General features: G+C 49.2%; 2 protein-coding genes across 6 annotated transcripts; one reads left to right on the forward strand and one right to left on the reverse strand.

Annotated features, from left to right (window-relative positions):
* Positions 1-754: 754 nt before the first annotated feature.
* Positions 755-14,911, reverse strand: USB1 (U6 snRNA biogenesis phosphodiesterase 1). 5 transcript variants are annotated; one of them, XM_072636681.1, is made up of 7 exons: positions 14,807-14,911; positions 6,618-6,772; positions 5,953-6,136; positions 4,228-4,281; positions 3,376-3,481; positions 2,153-2,236; positions 755-1,882 (listed from the first exon to the last, which is right to left on the reverse strand). In XM_072636681.1, exons 2-7 carry the CDS (start codon positions 6,727-6,729, stop codon positions 1,778-1,780), a joined length of 645 nt encoding a protein of 214 aa, XP_072492782.1. In that variant the 5' UTR covers positions 6,730-6,772; positions 14,807-14,911; the 3' UTR covers positions 755-1,777. The 5 variants fall into 5 exon arrangements, with proteins under 5 accessions (XP_072492782.1, XP_072492780.1, XP_072492778.1 ...); XM_072636679.1 differs by lacking the exon at positions 14,807-14,911 and adding an exon at positions 14,680-14,779; XM_072636677.1 differs by lacking the exon at positions 14,807-14,911 and adding an exon at positions 7,764-7,971.
* On the forward strand, positions 13,447-21,418 carry ZNF319 (zinc finger protein 319). The gene is made up of 2 exons (XM_072636676.1): positions 13,447-13,822; positions 17,330-21,418. Exon 2 carries the CDS (start codon positions 17,629-17,631, stop codon positions 19,330-19,332), a length of 1,704 nt encoding a protein of 567 aa, XP_072492777.1. The 5' UTR covers positions 13,447-13,822; positions 17,330-17,628; the 3' UTR covers positions 19,333-21,418.
* The last annotated feature ends 1,757 nt before the right edge of the window (positions 21,419-23,175 follow it).

Below are 23,175 nucleotides of genomic sequence, written 5' to 3' on the forward strand. Positions count from 1 at the left end.
ACCAGATTCTAAAAAGACTAGGAGACCTGATGAAGGGGAATAATTCACAAAACAAAACCGAGCACTCCATCTGCATGTCCTGAGGAGCAAATGTATCCACATTCCCTGACGCACTGCTGATTAAAAAAAAAAAAAAAAGGCCCAGCCAGGACTTGGAAGCAATATGGTAGCTACACCAGGCTAGACATTAAGAGATGAAGGTTCTCTCACTGGATGACCTTTGTCCAAGCAAATCATGTACCCTATGGTTTTCTCATCTGTAAAATGGAGAGGGATAATCTTCTTATCCTCCTCACCTTACCTTTTATGAGAATCAGCCTAGAGCTGGAAGGGCCTTAGAAGTCATGGGGTTCAACTGCCTCATTTTATGGATAAGGAAACTGAGGCTGAGAGATATTCTGACTTGCCTAAGGTTACAAACATAGTAAGTGGCACAGTTAGAATTCCAACCAAAGTCCCCTGGCTCCCAGGAAAGAGCTCTTTCTATTGTATCAGGAAATCTTCATACAAATGCAAGGTGTTATTAGAGATGTTTGTAAGTTGGATTGCTAAACAGAGTACACCAAGACCATGAGGGCCCTAAAAAAGCCCACGATGTGAAAGGTGGACAACATAAACTAGAGGAAGCTGGACATGACCCTCCTGACACCTGTAACGGAATCTTGACCTCCATGCAGTGGGGGTGGCAGCAATGAGAGGGAAGGGAAAAAAATTCCTCCTTTCACCTTATTGATGATAAATACTGCCATTGGAATCCAAGAAGCAGAAATAGAAACATTTATTTCATTTAACGTAATTTAAATATCCATACATAGTTCCATTATCCAATACCAGAAATCCAGGTGGCAGGTAGATTTGCTCAGGACAACCCACTAATTTTTTTTTTTAATTGCAGCAAAGGCCTGAAGGAAAAAAAAATTATTTTCCTCAACTGGCCCTGAATGTTTTCCTGTAAAATGTCTCTTGTTGCTCAACCAGGGGAAAGGGGCAAATGGAAACAGAACCTGAGATAGTTACAGAGCATCCAGGAGAAGGGCCTCCATGGGAATGCTTTGTTTCCTGTTTTTTTTAGAAAATTAATGTGGGAAGTCAGAGGTTGGGGAGTTTGGAAATCTAGACAGCTTTTCCCAGATAGCCAAGCCCATAAGAAGCATCTGGTCAAGTTTTCCCCTGGCACCTGGTGAGGCTCACAGGAGGGCGTGAGGGGGATGTGGTAGAGGACACTGGTGCAGAGCTGGGCCTGGGTGGGACTTAGGGCAAGAACTGAGAAGTTCAGAGAAGAAAAGGGCAGGGACATAGTGTCCTGAAGACACCTGGCCAGCCAGGGCAGCATAGGAGGGAGGTGTGGAAGCAAGAATTCTTAAGATTTTGGTCTGAAGCCAATGGCACAAAAATGCAAACAGCTGAAGGGAATGAAACAGCTGAAGCTGAAGGACTCACCGAGTTGACCCCAGAATTCTGCCCTGGAACTGGAGGCCCAGGACAGGAAACATAGTCTGCCCTGCCCTCTACTGGCTATCTTGAGGAAATGGCCACTTTGCACCCAAAAACCTTTAGGAGGGCAAGGGTTGAGGAGGTCCCCAGGATTTGGGCAGCCTGTCTCAGAGGGGCATCACTGGGGCTCTCTAGCTAGGCAGGCATGGCTTCCCCATTAGAATGGGCTGGGAACCATAAATCCAGGGTCATGATTTTCCAAGAATTCCCTCATCCTCCAAAGGTGGAAGTTTTATCCTCTGGTAGGCCACCAAAGGCCTGTCCCTTGCTCGCTCGCTCGTTCTCATTTTAATGGGAAAGAGAAGAATTTATTCCCAGACTTGCAGCGGACTTGTTCAGCCAGCACACGCAGCAGCAGAGCAGAGTCTTCAAAGCCATCCACAATTTCCTACAACAGGTCATAACAAACAAAGAGGTCTCTGACCCACAGCCCATCCAGGGGTGGAGCCTGTGGCCAAGAGCCCCAGAAGTGAGGATATCCCCTCCTGCCTTGGCCACTGAGGGTGCCTGGAGGCTCTCAACATCCAACCCTTCTGGCCACTATGCTTACCAACTACCTTCCCCTTTGGAGTCGGTCCTTTCACTTAGGCCAGAAAACCCTGCCCACTCCCATCTCCCCCAGGAAGGACCCCCCTTCACCCCCAGTCAAAATTCCTACCTGCAGCTCCTGGATGACCGGCTCCTTTAGCACAGATCGCACATCTCCAACACACCAGGCCAGGCTGATGTGGAAGGAAGGCTCCTAGGAGATTGGGACAAAGACACACAATGCAGAGTGGTCAATGATGGCCCATCTCTGTCCATGTCGGGGCAGCCCCCTGCACTATGAACGAGGGCCCTGCATCCTGGATTTCTAATGCATGAATAATGTAGTAAGTGTGACAACTCAGCCCCAAAGAGAGGACGGCCCTTTGTTTTTCCTGTCTGGCTGGTTAATAGTGGGGAGAGGACAGAGCTGGGACGAAGCAGGTGAGCTGTCAGCTAGTGAGGGCCTAACATGCTGGGGAAACAGGCACACAACTGGCCTCCAACCGGCCCCCACCCAGGGCCTCTGAAACGTTTTGTGTTTTTAACGTACATTCTTCTTTACTACTTTAACCTGCACATACTGTGATAAAGCAAGTCCCATCCCACATTCCAGGGGGCTTTACACGTTTTATCTGATTTATCTTCACAATAACCCTCCCAATTAGGGGCTGTCATTATTGCTCCCATTTCACAGTTGGAGAATTTGAATCCAAGTCCTCCTGACCCCAGTCCAATGGTGTTCACTGTGCCTCCTGGAACAAGGAAGCCTAGAGTGGCTTCAAGAATGGCCTGTCAAAGTCTGAGGGGGCACAGGACCCCAGGGCGGGCTATGTGGCCCTTGCTATGCCTTCAGTCATCAACCAAGACCAGGAGAGGACAGGGCAGGGCAAGGTTCAACAGCTCCTCATGGGCCCGTTCAAGCACCCTGTGCTCTCATGTGTTGTGGGGAGAACACAAGAGAAACACGGCTGACCGTTTGTTTTTCAACAGTGAAGACTCAGAGCCTCTAGTGGGCAGTCCCTCATGGCCACAGTTCCAGATTCTGTCCCGGATCCACAAGAGCTTATCCCTGCTCTGGGTGAGGGATGGGTCCCAGGAGCTCTGTTCCCCACGTAGCCCAGTGGCTCTACTCAGATCCTGGGGTGGGGAACCTGCATTAATCCACACCATCCCCCCCATGCTGCCCAGAAGTACAGGAGATCTCCCAGCCAGATTCAGACCACGTGACCCCAGAGGGGTTTTTTTTTTTTTTGGTGCCCTTTTCACAGATCATGGGAGTTGGAAGTGCAGATGGACTATTCACTTCTTCTGTTTAAACTCCATCTAGTTTACAGGGACCCGGAAGCATCTCACCTTGTAGAAAGTTGCCAGGTCAAATTCCTCCATTACTCTGTCCACTTCTGAGACCAAATCTAGGAACTCAGCATGCCCTGCAGTGACCTCTAACCCAATGAAGGTCCTGGGACGAGAAAAGGGGTGGAGACCATGAGGTCAGCATCCATCCAGCAGCGAGGCTGGGGCTGGGCTAGGCGTGGACAAGAAGGCTGCTGGGCCCAAAGTGAGACTTGAGACTCCAGGGAGCCAGAGAGGAGGGAATTACCCCACAGGGATCACCGGCTCCTCCATTACCAGTCGCACGGAAACTGGTCTCAACCCAGTCAGTCAAAGAGCATTTGTAAAGCACCTACTAGTGCCAGGCAATGTGCATAGTGCTGGGGATACAAAAAAGGACCTCCCCCTGTCCCTTCCCACACACAAATCTAGTCCCTGCTTTGGCAGAACTGACTGTTTCTGCCTGTGGGCACCCAGAGGGGTTGGCAGTGTGGCTTAGAGCTTGGATGATGCTCATCTATCATATTTGTTTAGCATACAACCACCTTGGGAAGTTGGCAGGTTTGCGAATCCCACGTCCCCTGGACAGCGTCAAGAGGCTGATGAACCTGCCCAACAATGCCAGTTACTGGGAGAACGAGGACAGTTCTTCCCAAGACCCCACTGTTCCATGCTGGTCCGAGGCAGTCTCAACTAAGCAGCTAGCTTCTTTTTTTAAAGCTTCAGGGTTGATTGATCCCAATGTTGAGAAAGAAGAGCCTGACACAGAATGTCTATCTACGTCACCTCCAGAGCAGTCCTGGTGTGGCACTTGCATGTACACACCGACACACCCACACCCACATCCACATCCACATCCACAACCACACACACCTTGTCTCCTCTTGATTTGTGTAAACCTTCACCTGGTTAGCTGTGAAGAAGAACCTGAAATTGAAGAGAAAAAAAGAAAAAATCATTTTCTTAGAACAGGAAAAAAACAAGCAGGAAAATAACACAGAGGAGTGTAGAGTCATTCAGAAGGCAGTCACCTGACTTCCTACTTCCATGCTCGACTCAGAATCCCCACTCATGCTCTACACAGTCAAATAAGGCCCAGAAAGACAATTCCTGGGGACACAACCCTGCTGGTACCATTTACATCGGTTCTGACCCCTAGAAATAGGATTGTGTGAGAGCCACCCCCCAACTCTGTAACTAGATTTCAATAACAGTGAAAGGCTGGATTTTAAGAGTGGATTCATGGGAGCAGAAGATGTTTCACCTACCATTAGCAAATAATAATGTCGATAAAAGAATAATTTGTTCCTTGGAGGTTAACAGAAATTGATATAGAAGATTTCATTTGGATAAAGGATTATCAGGGAGATAAAGGAAGACAAATCTATCTTAATTTACACAATTACATGTTTGTATCTTCACTCACACACACACACACACACACACACACGTTTCTATGCATGAGTACATATTACCAATATGGATCAAGAAAAGGCAAGGTCAGGAGTAGTTAGCAATGGAGATCAGAAAATGGGATTACCCCATAGGGATCACTGGCTCCTCCATCACTGGCATGGAAACAGAAGAGTCAAATAAAGTAGGGCATTCCATCCTATGGCTTTGTTTGTCCTACTCGTACAAAGCAACAAGCCTGGGAGAGACAGGCTGGAGTCTTGCCCCTTCATGATTAACCAGGCTTTGAGTCTTGGGAAGCCCCATCGTCAATGGTAACATCACCTGGCCTGGTGGGGAGCTGTGCTGGGAGAAGGGCGAGCACACCTCTCAGGCACTTGATAACCATTCACTGTTTCTGTAACCCAACCAATGGCATTCATTGAGTCTAGTGAGATCTTGGGACCCTCATTCAGGGCTCCAACTACACACTGGGGCACTGGGATGAGGGGACGGAAGGTAGATAGAGGATTCTTTTCTAGGCCTTTTCCTCCTCCACTCATATCGACATGGAGAGCTCTGCTTATGAATAGGGGGAAGCCTAGATGCAACAATTTTGGGGCATGTCAAATCTACTTACCTTGATGACCTGTCACTGAACCTAAAGTTCTCACCCTTCTTTTTGCATACCTCACAAATATAGCAAGCCTCACTACTTTTGGGATAAGCCCTTGCATTCTAACTCATCTCAGCTTCACTGCCTGTTCCTTTTCTAAGGAACACACACACACACACACATGCTTATTAGAAATTCATTCTTTATTTAGACTTCAAGAGCCTTTAGGTCCCAATTGCAACATAAACTCCGTGATTGTGCCAACACATCTGCAAGGTGCATGTGTGTCCATGTGCATGTATGCGCACGTGGGAGCCGAGGCGACAAAGGTAATTTCTGTCTGCCTTTCTGCTACCTGCCAACATAATTCCATCAAGCTCCGTGGCTCTCATAAAATGTTAAGTTCTGTCCATGTCCTTTGGCTCTGAGGAATAAGAGAACTGAGAAGTGTCCAAAAGGGCCAAAAGTCCTTGTTCTTTTTGCTGGTTCCGAGGGTACTCCCAGGACCACAGCCCTACCTCAAACACAAAGACAGTTCAGGAGGTCAGAGAGGAGAGAGAAGACGGAAGCATAAGGTGAAAGAAGCACACCTTTGGAAGGAGGCCATGTGGCTCTTCAGGGACTGCACAAAGGGAGTGATCCAATGGTACCGCAGGACCACACTCTGGGACAGACTGATGTGCAACTCCTCCATCTTTACTAGCCTGGGCAGGACCCTCTGGGCCTGGGTCATGAGAAGGTCAAGCAGGTCAAAAAAATCTTCCTTTGCTTCATCTGGAGGGGAAGGAAACAAAGGAAGTCATTTTCTTACCGTGGGCCCCTCTGGGAACAAACAAGTACAATCCTAGGGGTGAAAGATTTCTTTTCCTCTTTCTTGTCCCAAAGAAGTCCCTTAGAGGGCAGACCATGTTTATTTAACTCAAAGGGTATCAAGCACAGGATGTCACTGAAGACTGATGAAAAGACATCCTCTCTACAAAGGAAGTGACAGGTGTGAGCTGGCCCAGCAGCGCAGAACCAAGGTGGGCTTGCCACACCGCCCCACACCAGCTCTCAGACAACCTTTGGGGTCCCCCTGGGTGGCCTGCAAAGACGACTTCAGTGTGTCAAGTCCCAGCTCAGGGCAGATGTTGGGGAAATCTCAATTATCTGCTCAAAAAATAACAACTTTGCGAGGATCCGCTGCCCTGGCTGGCCTCACCCAGCGAACACTGGAAAGGCTCCTCCCAGGTGAGGGGGGTCTGCCGGCACTTACAGGGCACCCAGACGTGAGTGGCCCAGATACCCCTTTCGTGGGGGAAGGTTCGTATTCTGCCACCATGTTTTTCCACGTCATCCACAATCCCACCGTCCGCATCTGGAAACATGTTCAAGACGCTGTCTGGCACGGGCAGCCGAGGAGGGTGGCACCTGCAGGAGTAAAAAGAGGAGTACACGCAGGGATCTTTGCCCATGACCCATAGTCTGTGCTTCTGTCCGCCAGAAAAGAATGACTTTCCTTCCTGGGAATGCTGGGCATGAGCCAAGCTGGAGAAAGGGCAGGTCCTGAGGGGGAAGGACGATCCGGAATGTGGGAGGCTGGGCACAGGGCTCACAGCGGTACTGGGGAGGCGGGTATTCTGTGTGGCTGCTGAAGACGCTCCCCCACCCTGCCATCCGGACCTGGTACCGTCTGGGGGGGGTGCCCTGTACCCAGCCTAGGAGCTCGGGCGGGCCCCGCCGCCCCTTTACGGGGACCCGAGCACCCCCTTCCCCAGGGTTTGTCGGGGTGCCCTCACGGAGCCCCGCTCTCCCTGCCACGCCCCCCTCCCCCCTATCTTCCCATCCAACAGAACGCGAACCCTTCCTGGAGTTAGGAAGCCCCGGGTTCGGATCCCAGCCCTGGCACGGACTAGTGGGGGTCGCTGGGCCAGGCCCCCCCCAGCTCTGCGTGGGTGCGGGCAGTCCTTCATTCACCCCTCGGGGCTCACACAAGAAGAGGGCCCCGCCCTCGGGGCGCCCACGCTCCAGCGGGGAACGAGGCTCCCACGCGCGTCACTTTAATGCACAACATTAAAGGATCCCTGTGCCCAGAGAGGGGAGAAAGGCGGCGTCTGCCCGGGGTGGAGGCGGGGAATCGGGGAGGGCATCCTGGAGGAGGCGACTTTAGGGTGGCTCTTTAAAGGATGGGGAAGCTCGGCTCAGCGCCCGGCCTCCACGGCCCCCTCCGCAGGGAAGCTGCGGCTCGTCAAAAGTGCCGGGCAGGGGCCGTCCTTTCCTCAGCGCGCCTGCGCCAACTCCCTGCTTCCCCGCCCCTCGACGGACAGCTACTTCCGGTTCCGGGGGCGGGGCCCTCGTTTGTTTCTCCCATCCCGGCCGGAGAAACGGCTTCCTCTCACCGCCTGCTCAGGAGGTTCCTCACCCGCGGCTGCCGCCCTCCTTAGGCTCTGCACCAGACCCGGGCCCATCCTCATCTTCCTCCTCGCCCTCTGAGCCGCTGTCGCTGCTGCTGCTGTAGCCCACCAGGAGTGCGGAGCTCATGGGCCCTTCCTGCTCTCCGGCACGACCGGTGCCGCGCTCATTCCCTTCCCCGCAGAAACCTAGTCCCGCCCCCGGAAGTTCCGCCTCCAAAAGCTCGCACGGCCTCCTACCCCTCCCCCTTGGCTCCTCCCCTGGCCCCTCCCCCTTGGCTCCCTCACTTACGGAGGGAGATGGAACCGTTACAGGATGGAACCATTCTTCCGTCCTCCTCCCCTCCCCATTCTTTCTCTCTTTCTCCTCTCCCCTAATTCCTTGTCTCCTCTCCCTCCTGCCCTCCCCCTCCTCCTTCCCCAGCCCATCTCATTCCCTTACCTGTACTTTCCCTCCTCCTCTTTCCCCCCATCTTTATCCCCCGCCCCCCTTTATTGGGGGCTCGTGGGACATCCACAGGTATAGCAGGTGAGAGGCAGCTTTTGAATCAGGAAGTCCTGGGTTCAAGCCTGCACCTGAGCCAAGGGAGCCCTGTGACCAGGGTACCCGATAATCAGTCAACACACCTGTTACATCTCAGGTGCTTACAGTGAAAGCACGGGGCCAGAGTCGGGAAGACCTGAGTTCCCATCCTGCCTCCGACGTTCACTAGCTGTGACCTTGGGCAAGTCACTTCTGCCTGCTTCAGTTTCCTCACTTATAAAAATGAGAATATTAATAGCAGCTACCCCCCAGGATTGTTGTGAGACTCAAATGAGATCATGTGTGAAGCGCCGGGCATGTAGCAAACTTTTCATAAATACTCATTTCCCTCCCTGCTAGGCACTAGAATAGTAATACAATGAATAAAACAAGTTTGCATTCTAACGGGGAAAGACAGATGGAGAAATAAATATACAGCAGAAAGAGCAGGCGAATAAATACCAGATTATACAAGGCGGTTAGGGAAAGAGGTAACTGGTGCTCGGGAGGACTCAGGGAGTGATTCCCTAAGATTTCAGTTTTTGTCAGTTGCAGAGCTGGTAACAATCTGCGTTGGCAGAGGAAGTTTCTTATTCTGATGGTCTGGTAAAAACAAACTATACACGTACATGTACATATATAATATTAATCAACTTATATGTGTATTCCTCCCCCAATAGAATGTAAGTTCCTGTTTTTTGGATGGGGAGAGCAGGAACTGTTTCAGTTTTTCTCTTTGTACCCCCAGCACTGAGTATAGTCCTTGGCACATAATTTGGACTGGCTCCTTTTTCTGACTTGACTATTTGTCAGTATCACCCTGTTTTAGGTTTATCTTTCTCTCTTCCCTCACGTTCACCTAACATCCAATCCGAAAGAGCTTGAGATTTGGATATGAGTTCACATGACTGCATCACATGCATGACTGCATCACTGACCACCTGTGTGGCTGTTTCACTTCTTTGAATCTCGGTTTTCTCATCAGTGAAATGATCTCTGAGGCCAGAATCACAGAATTTTTATCTCCAACACATACCCCAAAAGAATCCTCTCCTCACAATGTACTGGATAGTTGTTCATCTAGCCTCTGTCCAAAGACTCCAGTGAGGAGGGGAGAATCCTCCCCCCAACTGAAGCAGCACATTCTACTTCTGGGGAGCACTAATTGTTAGGACGTTCTTCTTTACATTAAACTTGAATTTAGTCCTTTTCAAATTCCCATGATTGATTCTGTCAGTCTAGCCCCAGAAGCAAAGGTGCTGAATTTCTCCTAGCTTGAGCAAGCAGCAGACAATTGTTGCTTCAAATTTCTTTTCTCTCACTCTCTTAACTCTTTGCAATTCAGCTTCTGACATCATCATTCACCTGAAACTGCTCTCCTCAAAGTAACAGATGATCTCTCAATTGCCAAATTTAATGACCTTTTCTCAGTCCTCATCCTTCTTGACCTCTCTACTGTCTCTGACATCACCCTCTGTTGTTATTCTCTTACTTTCTAGATTTTCATAAAATATTTCTCCTGCTTCTTCTACTTGTCTGATTGCTCCTTCTCTGTCTCTTTTGCTGGACTTTCGTCCAGGTTGTGTCCAGTAACTATGAATGTCCCACTTTTGCCAATGCAATCCATCTGACAATCTCATCAGCTCCCACAGATTCAGTGATCATCTCTTTGCAGACTATACTCAGATCTACCTAACTCTAACCTTTCTCCTAACCTCCATGAGGGAAGAGATGATATTTAAATTTTGTATTTTCCCTTGGTGCCTCTGAATTAATTCATAGGGTCCTTGGTCTTAGCACTGGAAGGGAACTGGGAGACCACCTAGTTTAATACCCTCATTTTACAGATACCAAAATGCAGCTTCAAAGATGGCAAAGATATGCCTCGGTTATAACTTTTGCCTGGAACTTATAAGCATTTGAGTTTTGAGAACATCTCATAGGAAAGACAAAAGCTAGGAGATGACTTTCAAAGATAAATTGGTAAAGCTTTATCCAAGATAAAGCTATCATTAATAGCTTCTGTTTTTTTTTAATCAACCACATTTCCTACTGTTACCTTCTGATTCCAGAGAGATAGCTCTTTATAAAGAATTTACCACTAGAAGTACAGGGATTTAAGAATACCTTGCAGGACCAAGATGCAGTACATTTTTTTATCCACAAATCAAATAGAAATTGCAGGATAAAAATTTATATCAAAGTAAAATTATACTAATTTTTTGCATCAGTTGGCATGCCTGATCTTTCTAATGTTTCAAAAAAAAGAGGAAGAAAGGGGGGGAAATTCATGAAACTAATCAATTATGTTCAAAAAGTCTGATGTTATATATAACATTCCACATCTATGATGGGAAAATGAAATGGGAAAGTATCTTCTAATGTCTCTTCATGGGACCAACCTTGGCCATTACAATTCTGCACCATTCAGTTTCTACTGTTGCTGTTCCCATATATATTGTGTAGTCCTTGTGTAAGTTACTAGCCTTGTTCTTTTCCACTTTTTAATGATCTCTTTGGGATACAGACCTAGATGTGGTATTTCTGGATCAAAGGATATGCAGTTTTACAGCCCTTTGGGCATAGTTCTAAATTGCTCTCCAGAATAGTTGGTTCAGTTCACAGCTCCACCAACAATGAATTAGTGTTCCAGTTTTCCCATATCTTCTGCAATATTTATCATTTTCCTTTTCTGTCTTATTAGCCAATCTGATAGGTGTGAGGTGGTACCTCGGAGCTGTTTTAATTTGCATTTCTCTAATCAATAGTGAATTAGGGCATTTTTTTTCATTTTTTCATAGGAAGCTTTCATTTCATCTGAAAACTGCCTGTTCATATCCTTTGACCTTATTAGCCTTGTTCCTATTTTATTTTGTATCAGCCCATGAGTCTTCCCATTGCACAGTAATATTCCATTACATTTATGTACCACAACTTGTTCAACTATTTCCCAATTTCTAGTTCTTTGCTAACACACAAAAGTGTTACTATAGATATTTTTGAATGCTTATAAGACCTTTCTTTTTGTCACTGACTTCCTTAGAATATGTGCCTAGCAATGAAATATCTGAGTTAAAGAACATGAATATTCTAGTTACTTTCTTTACATATTCCAGAGTAGTGGTACCCATTATTCATAGCTTCACAAACCATTAATATTTCCATCTTTCCATTGACTCTATCTATTTTTTCACTAATTTACTGGGAATGAGATGGAACTTCAGGGTTTCAATTTTCATTTTTTCTTTTATTAGTTATTTGGAGCATTCTTTTGTATGGTTGTTTATAATTTGCATTCTTTTTTTTTGAGAACTGTGTACATAACATTTGACTACTTGTCTAGTCAGGAATTGATTTTGGTCTTATATATCTCTATTAGTTTTATATATTTCTCGATATCAAACCATTATCAGAGGTCTAGGGGAAGAAATGGGTAAGTTAGAGATATATCAGGATAAGAGGGTAGAAATTTAGAATCTGAACATTATTTTCTATCTCTTTGTGTGTTGTGTTGTATTTGCCTCGTTTTACCTTGTATTTATGTCTCTAGTGCCTAGCACAAAACATGCACACATAAAATATTTGCTAAATTTAATTTTTAAAAAATCTCCTTTGCCCATAAAGTATCGCCAGAGTTTAACTGAGGCAAGAATCAAGATAGGCATTCTCCTGGGCCGAAAGAAAAACTAAGGGAATTTTGGTGATAGCTTTTTTTGGGGTGGTGATGGTGTTAGAATCCCTAGAACATGGGAATGTGAAGGTCAGGACTGGTAATCTAGCTAGCAGGATTGATTCCTTGTTACCTAGTTGGTGTTCAGTTCCTAAATAGGGGTCATTGACAAATGTAGTAAAAGATGCAAAAAGTCAACACTGGTATAGGGAAATAGGTACAGAAATTCAGTTTCCTGAACTATGAAATTAGGGGGTGGGAGTAGATGGCCCCTCTGGTTTCTCACAGCTCTCCATCTGCCATCCCATGATAATTCTTTGCTGTGGTGACTTGGTAGAACCCTTCTGGAAAGAAATCTAGTGATCCCAGCACTGTGTTTATGCTCCCAGGACTTCAAGAATGGCAGCCTGCAGAATCAGAACTCCATCATTAGCAAAAAACTAGAAACAAATTATGTCTTCAGCATTTGGGATATGGCAACAAGGCTATGGCAAATGGAATATATGATGAATATGAAGAATTCAGAAAATCATGGGAATGGTAATAGTGTTTTAAAGTTTGGAAAGCCCTCTACATGTACCATCTCATTCTATGGTCACAAACCTGGGACGTAGGTACTATAGTTACCGTTTTATAGGTGGGGAAACTAAGGCAGACAAGGTAAGAGACTTACTATCTACTGTGCTACCTAACTGACTCTAATACGTTAATAGACCAAAGCAAGCCAAATTCAAAGTGCAACCTACACACTAAGTACAATAATCTTAAAAGCCTACAGGAGAGGCAACAGCTTGATGTGGAGACCAAAGACCGGAGCTCCAATTCAGCCCAGCTCTGCCACTCCCTTGACTCGACATTTTCCTTATCTGTAAATGAGGCAGACCCTTTCAGCTCTAGGCTTAGGGACCCTACGATCCTGAGTCAGCTTCTGAGGATCCTCTCTGCCCTAAATCTACGATCCGAAGAACACAAAAGACAGCGCTGTCTCCAAATGACCGGAGGTCAAGCCCAAGTCCTTTCTGTTCACAAACAGCAAAGAACGAAACTAGAAAGTAGCACCCAAAGTGGAGAGTTCCTCGTGATCCGGGACGAGGACAACGAGATTTAGGTGCTTTTGCGAAGCCTTTCATGGGAAAGTACCTTGGGGCTGTGTGTGGGGTGGGGGGAGGGGGTCAGTAATTGACCAGTCCCGAGCCAACGCAACCACGAAAACACTGGGAAGCCCCTGCCTGGATCGAGCCCAGCTGGAGCCACGTGCACGCGGAGGGGGCGGGGAGTAGTCGTCCTTCCCTCCCTCTCCAAGACTCGGCTCCGCGGAGGAGGCGGAGCCTGGGCGGGCCCGGGGGCGGCCCTCGACGTCGCCCCGCCCCCTCCTCGCGGCCTGCGTCGCCGCCGGGTGCCCGGCAGGGGGCGGTCTCGCCTCCTGGGTCCCTCGCCGCGTTCCTCGCCTCCCGCTCCGCCTCCCGCTCCTCCTCCCCCTCCCGCGGCCCCGCCTCCCGGCCCCGGCCGGCCCCGCGCCCGTCACTCACCCGGGCTTGCACACTCACTCACACTCACGCTCGCCTCGCACGCTCGCCCTCGCCCTCCGCCCCCGCCCCCGCTCCCGCCGACACCGCCCCCCGGCCCGGAGCCCGCCGGACCCCCAGGCCCCGCCCGGGACCCGCCGCCGCAGCAGCCGCCAGCTCAGCTACGCGAGGCCGGGGATCGGGAGGGACCCGCAGGCCGCGCCCCCGACCCCGGCCTGGCCCGGCCCAGCCCCGGCTCCGACCCCGGCCGCGGAGGAGGAGGAGGACGAGGAGGGGGAGGAGCCGGAGTAAAGGGCGGCGAGGGAGGGAGCGAAGGGGGGAAGCGACCCTCGGACCCCCGGCAGGCCCCAGGTGAGCCCGAGGGGGGAGGCCGGGGCCCAGCTCCCCCTCTCCTCCGCTGCGCCGCAGCCCCCCTGCGGAGCGGTCCCCCGCCCTGGGGAGGACCCGGCCCCCCAGAGAGGGGGAGAGAGAGACGCGGGACCCCGGGGAGAGCCCCCCCAAGACCCCAGCCCCAGGAAAGACCCAGGGAGACCCTGCCCCCCCCCCCAGAGAGACCCTAGCCCCAGGAGAGACCCTCGACCCCGGGGAGACCCCAGCCCCAGAAGAGAGACCCGGGTACAGTTCCTGGGACATCCTAGCCCGGGGAGAGACCCTGCCCCTCCAGACAGAGAGACCTCAGCCCAGGAAAGAGCTGGGACCTCCGGGAGGGGCCCTCGAATTGATCCGGCCCCCAAGAGATCCCGGCCTGGGAAGCAAACATGCTGCCTTCCAGAGAGCCTCAGCCCCCAGAGGGATCCCATTCCTGCGGAAGCCTCCGACAGCCCTGCCTTCCCACCTCCTGCCCCGTGACTCCCACCCCCGTCCTCACTCATCTCCCTCCTCATCACCTTCATCCGTCTCTCCCCATCCCCTTCCCCACTCCTCATCTTCCTCACGGCCCCTGTAGTCCTTTTTATCTCCTGACCCTGCCCACAAACGTCCCCTTCCCTAATACCACTACAACCCTAACCCCTCCTTCCCTCTCCTCATTTTTCCAGAGTCCTCTGCCTCCCGCCCCCCATCCTCTGCCTACGCCCCTTCCCCAACCCAGTTCCTGCCTCTTTGGAACTTCCTGCCTGCCCAAGGCCAGAGAGGAAACTGTCCTTAGGAAAGGCAGAGACCCGAGCTCACATTTCCCCAGAGTAAAGTGGCAGGAGGTGGTTCGTTACCTGGTCTGGTCCCCCTCCCAGGAGTTAGCCAGGAAGAACCCGAGGCTGGTGTCCTACTGCTTATTGTGACAGATAATTGGGGGGTGGCCCGGCCTGAATGGGGCAGTGCCCAAACAAAAGTCCCTACCCTTCTCCCAGGCGTTCTCTGGAGCCGTTGTGGTCTGTGTTATTGAATGCCTTGTCCCCTGTTTTCGATTCTGTCGGAATGGCAGCTCGGCTGGGCAGGGCAAGGCGTGTGGGGGCTGGGGAGCCGAGGATCAGCTTTCACTGGGATTCAGAGGGAAAGAAAAGGACTCTGAGGGTGGGTGTGCGAGCCTTGGTTGCACCTTTTCAGCATGCTTCAAATAGAAGCTTGTCCAGCCGCTCAGAGGCATCCACAAGTAGCGGCAGGCTCTCCCAGGGTTAAATTCTGTACCTGCGTGTTTATTAAATAGGGCACAAAAGGTATGTGTAACCTCAAGGTTATGACAGCCTCATGACAGCACTTCGCCTGGACCTTGAGTCGAGAATGTTTGTGTCGGAGCAGGTCTAGAACGAAGGCTTTCCAGTGTTAGGTACTCCTTTGATTCTCTTTCCTGGGAGTTTTTGGAGTTTTGAGTGGGTGGTCATCTGGCCTTTAGTCCTCTTCTCTCCACACTCTCCTACTTGCTGCTGCCTTCTGGCATGAAAACCAGCAAGATTGTGTTCAGTTGCCGATTTCTCTCAGCAATCCTGTCCCCACCACCTCCCACAGATATTAGGGACATGAGAATGAAGTCTGGGACTTGAGAACTGAGTGGGAGTGTTGCGATTTAGGGTGCTGGGAACCCCAAGATGCAAGGGCAGAATTCCACCACTTAGGCATTCTTTCAGTCAAGGCAGTGAGATTTATTTTAACACCAGTTTGGCGGGCAAAGTTTCTGGTAAATCTACAGTATTATATCGCCTGTAGGAGCAGGCAGAGTTCCTAGTGAGTTTGGAACTTAAGAGGGGTAAGATTGGTACTTATTTGCAAGAAAAGACTGTGAGAAAATTTGGATGGGTGGTAAATGGCCTGGGGGGGGGCCCAGGCACAGAGCGCATTTTTAGGGTTTAGGAGTTAAGTGATCAGAGAGCCACTGTGAAAGGGCTGTTAAAAGGATTATTGAGTATGAGACTGGGTTGGACCAGATGCCTCAGGTGAAACTGGTGTAGGGAAGTTCTGGAGCTTTTATGGGTCTGGGTTCCAAAGACTATGGTCTTTTCCTTTTAGGAGTCTAGGTCCCATAACCCCATCAGGAGGTCAAACTGACTTTGAAAGAAAAACCCCAGGATTATCAAATGGATAATATATTAATATAGAAGCCATTGAAAACCTGAAATTGGAGAATGTTTACATCTTGTGTGATGTTCTCCATTTGAAATTTCCTCTCATATGGTTGTTACCTTGGACTGCCGCAAAGTGATGAGTTAACCATTAGTTTTCACTTGATATTTCCTGCCTCTTTTTGAGGACTGTGTCTAGTTGTGTAGAATTAATGTTAGGATAGGGGCCTCTTTCTGAGGAAGGTAATCCCCCTTTGCTGTGGGTTGCATTTTTTTTCCTGTGCTGAAGAGGCAAATTAATATAATGTTGGCTTCTTTACTACACCAAAGTGAGGCACACCAAGCCAGAAGCCACTCTAGTTTGGTATCAGTCTTGGTTTAATTAGAAAGGCTAGGACATTTTCTAGAGAGAACAGGATTGTGGCATTGGATTTATACTTAGAGCCTTGGTCATTGGATTATAGAGTCTAAAACTGAATGGGGTTGTAAAGATCAGCCAGTCTCACCTCTTGGTTTTACAGCGGAAAAGTCTACACTGTTGGAGGTCAGGCAGCCTCCCTAGTAACAGGAGCAAGCTTTACTGATCAGCGTTTCAGACCTGTTCATTTAAGACGGGGCATCACCTTGGCTCAGGTCCTATGGGTTTTTAACTCAGTTCAGCCAAAGTCCTTCACTGTGTGGAGAGGCAGTGTGTGAAGGCAAGATCCAGGGTGTTGTTTGACAGAACCACTGTAGAGATGGCATGCCTGTTTTGAAGGCTCTGCTTGGTTTCATAGTTTAAATCTTAACTATTATTCTAGCAAAGGCCATTTGGACGCTAGATCTTTAGGAGATGGAGTTGATAAAAGACTAGGTTGTACCTCAGGTCCTAACAGACCCCAGTATTCTCCAGAGACTTTCTGTCTCCTCCAGTAGAGAGTGAGAAGAGGAAGAAGAGACAAGGACTTCTGAATCATAGCCAAATCAGCCCAGACTTTCATTTGTAAAACAGCTGATTTAAGAGGGCAGGAGGGAAGTGTAAAGGGAATCTGTGTGGGCTGCAAAGGAAGCTGCTGGGAGGCAAGGCGAATGTACTCTCACTTGAGGATAGTGAAATGAGGACATATGTCAAGGCAGCCTCTCTGAAGCTTAGAGTGAACTTCCTTGGTAGCCTATAAGGAGAGTGGATTTTACTTAGTCCTAAGCCTGTCTCTAGTCTCTGACATGAGTTTTATCACAGTACTGGCTACTGGTTGTGATCCTTAGGTTGACTTTCTTTTCATTTAGTCAAATGGATGGAGGTAGAGTGGTAGCAGCTGACTGCCCTGTGATATTCTGACTTTTCTCAGTTCCTGTCATTTGACTGTGTTTTCTCTCTTCCCTGCAGAACTCTTCATCATAGAAGCCAAGCTCTCCCTGCTCACCCTGTCTGGCACACCACAGATTAGGGAATCTTTGCTGGTCAACTACAGGGCACTGTCTAGTGCTTTCCTGTCCATTTGGTCAGTGACTTGAGAATTAGCTTAAGAAGGAAAGTTCTGCTGTGCCTCTGATGCCTTAGAGATTTTGCCCTTGACTGAGGCTTCTGCCCCTGACTCCACGTGGGCAACTCTTTCTGTGTGTTGAGTCACCTCAAGCGGGAAGCTGAAGCCGTTACTGTCCAAACCCTGTTTCTTCTTCCCAAGCATGTCAGAAAGCTGGCAGCAACAGCCTCCTCCACCAGCCCCACCACAGCAGCCCCCGCCTCCCCCACAGCAGCAGCAGCAGCACCATGCTGAGCCTCCCCCTGCTCTGGCCGAACACTCGATCCCCCCAAGCGCAGCTGAGAACCCCCTGGGATGCGCTGTCTATGGCATTCTCTTGCAGCCGGACCCCAATCTACAGCACCACCAGCACCCTCCCTTGCAGGCCCCTGCAGAGCCGTCCCATAAATGTGGAGTATGTGGCCACGACCTGACCCACCTCTCCAGTCCCCATGAGCACCAGTGCCTGCCCGGCCACGACCGTTCCTTTCAGTGCACTCAGTGCCTGAAGATCTTCCACCAAGCCACTGACCTCCTGGAGCACCAGTGCATCCAAGTGGAGCAAAAGCCCTTTGTGTGCGGTGTGTGCAAGATGGGCTTCTCTCTGCTTACGTCCTTGGCGCAGCACCACAACGTGCACAGTGGCAGCGTGATGAAGTGCTCTATCTGCGAGAAGACCTACAAGCCAAGTGAGCCTGCGCAGCCAGCGCCTGCACCTGAGCCCGTGGAGAAACCATACAGCTGCTCCATCTGCCAGAAGCCCTTCAAGCACCTGTCAGAACTGTCACGGCACGAGCGCATCCACACGGGCGAGAAACCCTACAAGTGCACGCTGTGCGATAAGAGCTTCAGCCAGTCCTCCCACCTGGTGCACCACAAGCGCACACACAGTTCAGAGCGGCCCTACAAGTGCACTGTGTGCGAGAAGACCTTCAAGCACCGGTCACACCTGGTACGCCACATGTACGCACACTCAGGGGAGCATCTCTTCAAGTGTCCAGCCTGCGAGCTGCACTTCCGTGAGTCCTCCGAGCTGCTCCAACATGCATGTACCCCCAGCGGTGAGCGCCCCTTCCGCTGTGGAGAGTGCCAGAAGGCCTTCCGTCGGCCCTCAGACCTGCGGCAGCATGAGCGCACACACAGCGAGGAGCGGCCCTTCCAGTGTGACCTGTGCCAGATGAGCTTCAAGCAGCAGTACGCATTGCTGCGACATCGGCGCACACACAAGACCCCCAGCACCTCCCCTGAACCCTTCAAATGTGCACTGTGTGAGAAAGGCTTTGCTCAGCCTGGCCACCTGGTCTACCACCAGCATGTGCACAGCCTCGAGAGCATCTTCAAGTGCGGAGTCTGCCAGAAGGGCTTCGATCAGTCATCGGAGCTTCTGCGGCACAAGTGTGCCCAGAGCGCTGAGCGACCCTTCAAGTGCACCGTCTGTGCCAAGGCCTACAAACGTGCCTCGGCCCTGCAGAAACACCAGCTGGCCCACTGTGCAGAGAAGCCCCTGCGCTGCACACTCTGTGAGCGCCGCTTCTTTTCCTCCTCGGAGTTTGTGCAGCACCGCTGCGACCCAGCCCGCGAGAAGCCCCTCAAGTGCCCCGACTGTGACAAGCGCTTCAAATATGCCTCAGACCTGCAGCGGCACCGGCGCGTGCACACGGGCGAGAAGCCCTACAAGTGCCCCTCATGTGACAAGGCCTTCAAGCAGCGTGAGCACCTCAATAAGCACCACAGCGTGCATGCCCGTGAGCAGCAATACAAGTGCATGTGGTGTGGGGAGCGCTTCCTGGACCTGGGGCTGCTGCAGGAGCACAGCACCCAACACACCGCTGAAGGTGCCTATCAGGTGGCTGCTTGTCTCCCCTGAGCACCCCTGCACCCAGGCACTGAGGCCAGACTGCCCAGCCTTCCCACCAGGCCTTTCTCCTCACTGTAGCCATCTACACTGTACAGTGTCTTCAATGAGGTGTCCATGAAACCACTGTACTATGGTACTGTGGTGTGGGAACATGGGGACATGCCACAGCTCCTCCTCAGTCTACTGCTCAGAACCTGAGCTGACCTGGGCAGGTGCCTCAACAAGCTTCCCCCCCTCCCCCACAACAGATCTGCAGCCTTTTAGTGGCGCTGGCCCTTTCAGGGTCAGTTAGCCCCCCTCTCTGTGAGAGAAATTCAGAGCCACACCAGATCTGAAACCAGTCTTTTCCTCTTCCCCAGCCCCTAAAAGTGGAAGACCAGCCAGCCAGACCCTTCCTGATTTTTTTCAACCTAAATAGAAATGAAACTGGGCCATGAAGAACAGTCCTGTGGCTTGTAAGAAGACTGCCACAGTGCTTGCTGATAGGGGGAGGTCTACTTTTACCTGGGCACTGAGTTGATGGTGTGTCCCAGTGCCAGGGGATCTGTGGCAAGGGTCTTCTTTTACTCGTGTCAGCTCCAGAAAGAAGAACCAAACAGAAGCAATGGGCTGCAGAGGTCAGTCCTGTCTGATGGCTGTCCATTGGAGTTGCCAAAAGGGCACTCTTTATGATCATTTGTTCAAATAGGAAACAAATTAAAGGCTCCCTTATCTTTGGGAAAAAGGATTAAGAGCCTTTCCTAACAGGGAAGGAAGCCTCTCTTACTGAGGGTTAAAAGATCAATTTCCCTATTTTAAAGGCAGCTTCTCCTGCCATTTTGAGGTTGCTTAGCACTTCATAGTATGCCATCTTAAAGTGGCAGACCTTTGCAGGGCAGGACCACTGTGTATGATCACTAGAATATGTGGAGATTATAGGTGATGAGGAAAAATCAAAGGGCAGAGAATGTCAGCGAAGACTTTTGATTTTGTTTTTTGCTGAGGCATCAGTTCTCCTGTCCCTTTCTTATTTAAATAACGATGTTAGGAGATTTCTAGTCAGATTGAAAAGGTGGGAGCTAAGCTTCGCCCAACGCCTGTCCTCACAGTCAAGACCAGGTTTGGTCTTGTAGGTTGGTAGGTATGGGGAAGGGCAGACTTTGAAGGGTGAGTCTGGTTGAGGTATCAGGAGTGAGCATTGTCTCTGAGTAGTCCTTCTGTCACTTGACCCCTTCTTTCCTTTCCATGTGAATGATTCTATTCAGTTGTGACAAGAAAGGAGCATTCCATAGCTAGCAACCTGGGTGGCCCTATTTGTCTAAGCTGATGTAACCCCTGTTGTGGATATCACATGACCAAGGATGCTTTAGTCAATGTCTAAATACTTCCTGGGTCAGAGAGGTGGTTTCCTGGAGTTCACTCTGGCTGCTTCTGGGGCATTTTGAGTCTTTGGGGGGGAGTGAGTAGAGGATGGGGAGAAGTAGAAGAAGGGAAAATGGATATTTAAGTGGAGTAAAGACAAATAACCAACCTAATAACACATGGCCAGAGCTGGACCCATGCATGCTTCCTGCCATATTTAATGATATGGTAAGCCTCTCAGCTTCTCATCAGAAATCATTTGTCCAGACTGACTGGTTAGAGATCAAGCTAGGCCTACTCGTGCCCCCAAGAGAAGACCAGGAAATTTGGTGCAAACTGGGAGAAAGACTAAATGTTTTGTTTAATCAACATCCCACACTATCCTCACTACCACTCTACCTGTCCATGATCCTGGCACTTGAAAGAAGACCAGAAGCAATTTGATCAAGGGTCTGACAGTGAAGCTGTCCTCACTCTCAGCTTTAAGGAGCGTAAAAGGAAACAGACCTCCTTCTCCTCTTCTTCTCCATGAGCCCCACTCTCAGGCCAGCCCTCAGGCTCCTCCTTCCCACTTGACTGTTCAGCTCTTTGTACTTTACGCTGCCTCCAGAGACATAGAACCCGACCGTACAAAAGTTCCTGTCTGCTCTTTTTCATTTTGCTTTCTAAAAGCAGTTTGTTAATATTCACAAAGTTGTATAGTTTAATTTCATGTCATTTTGAATCTTCTATAAAAAAGATATTCAAAAAAGAACTCTGGCTTTAGGTAGCAATTTTGGATGTTATTATCACTTAGTTTAAGGTATACTTAGAAGTAAAAACACAGCTGCCTCAAAAGAAAGCTCAGTTATTCAAGTCATTCTTACAAGGGGAGAAAGGGAAAGTGGCAGATGAGTTGCAGAGGCACCCTGGTCCAAGGTCATTTCCCCCCAGGAAGTGCTGGGTCCAGCACATGGAAAGGTTAGCAAATGATTTTAAATGCATTCATTCCTCCCCACAGGCCCCAATTGGGAGGAGTTGCAGATGGAGGCAAGTGTCCCAATATTTCTGGATTCAGCAGGTATTCATCAAGGACCTACTGTGGAGAAGGCCCTTGGGCTCAGTGTTAAGAACACAGAATGAACCAAAAAATGAAAGTGTACGAACTAGGAAGGGTTATGACCTACTGACGTTCTACTAGTGAAATAATGTGGAAGTGCTTTTGGGGGATTTAGGATCATAAGAATTAGGCTTGAAGGAACCTTAGAGCTGGTCTGGTCTGGTCTAACCCCTTGGTTTTACAAATGAAGAAACTGAATGCTAGAATCTAAATGATTTGTAGGAGGCCACGTGGGCTTTAAAAAAAAAAAATTTAGTTCTCAACATTCACTTTCACTAGATTTTGAGTTCCAAATTTTCTTCCCATCTCTTGCTTCTGCCCACCCCAAGAGATGGTGCATTCTGATGACCACTTCCCCCAATCTGCCCTCCCTTCTATCACACCTCTCCCTTTTTTCATCTCCTTCCTCTTTATTTTCTTGTAGGGCAAGATAGATTTCTATAATCCATTGCCTGTATGTGTTATTTCCCAGTTGCATGTAAAGACAATTTTTAGCATTAGTTTTTAAAACTTTTGAGTTCCAACTTCTCTCCCTCCCTCCTCATCCATCCCCCCTGAGAAGGTACACAACTCAATACAGGTTATACATGTGTAGTCATGGAAAACAGGTCCATAAGTCATGATATGAAAGACTAACTCCATCCTATCCTGCCCCCCATTTATTCTATTCTCTTTTGACCCTGTCCCTCCTCAAAAGTATTTACTTGTAATTACCCCCTCCTCCCATTTGCCTTCCCTTCTGTCATCTCCCCACCCCTCCCACTCATCCCCTTTCCCCCTACTTTTCCGTAGTGTAAGACAGATTTTCATACCAAATTGTGTGCATCTTATTCCCTCCTTAAGCCAAATCTGATAACAGTAAGGTTTACTCTCATTTCTCCCCTCCATTGAAAAAACTTTTTCTTGCCTCTTTTAGGTGAGAGATAATTTGCCCCATTCTATTTCTCCCTTTCTTCTCCCAATATATTCTTTTCTCACTCCGTAATTTTATTTATTTAGATGTCATCCCTCCATATTCAGTTCACCCTGTGCCCTCAGTCTATATGTACAGAGTCCTTGCAACTACCCAAAGACAGAAGAGTCTCAGGAGTTACAAATATTGTAAATAGTTCAACTTTAGATAGCCCCTTATGATTTCTCTTTCCTGTTTACCTTTTCATGCTTCTCTTGATTCTTGTGTTTGAAAGTCAGATTTTCTATTCAGTTCTGGTATTTTTATCAAGAATGCTTGAAAGTCCTCTATTTCATTGAATATCCATTTCCCATTCTGAAGTATTGTACTCAGTTTTGCTGGGTAGGTGATTCTTGGTTTTAATCCTAGCTCCTTTGGGATCTGTTTCAGGAGGTAATCAGTGGATTCTTTCAATATCTATTTTACCCTCTGATTCTAGAATATCAGGGCAGTTTCCCTA

Source organism: Notamacropus eugenii, chromosome 1 (assembly GCF_028372415.1).
Source record: "Notamacropus eugenii isolate mMacEug1 chromosome 1, mMacEug1.pri_v2, whole genome shotgun sequence".
Classification (NCBI taxonomy): Eukaryota; Metazoa; Chordata; class Mammalia; order Diprotodontia; family Macropodidae; genus Notamacropus; species Notamacropus eugenii.

Coding starts and splice junctions, on each gene's coding strand:
- USB1 (XM_072636677.1), bottom strand. CDS start 7,882: ATGAGCTCCGCACTCCTGGTGGGCTACAGCAGCAGCAGCGACAGCGGC. Junction 6,137..6,617: donor CACTCACGTCTGGGTGCCCT/GTAAGTGCCGGC, acceptor CTTCCCCTCCAG/ATGAAGCAAAGGAAGATTTT. Junction 4,282..5,952: donor CACATGGCCTCCTTCCAAAG/GTGTGCTTCTTT, acceptor CTTCAATTTCAG/GTTCTTCTTCACAGCTAACC.
- ZNF319 (XM_072636676.1), top strand. CDS start 17,629: ATGTCAGAAAGCTGGCAGCAACAGCCTCCTCCACCAGCCCCACCACAG.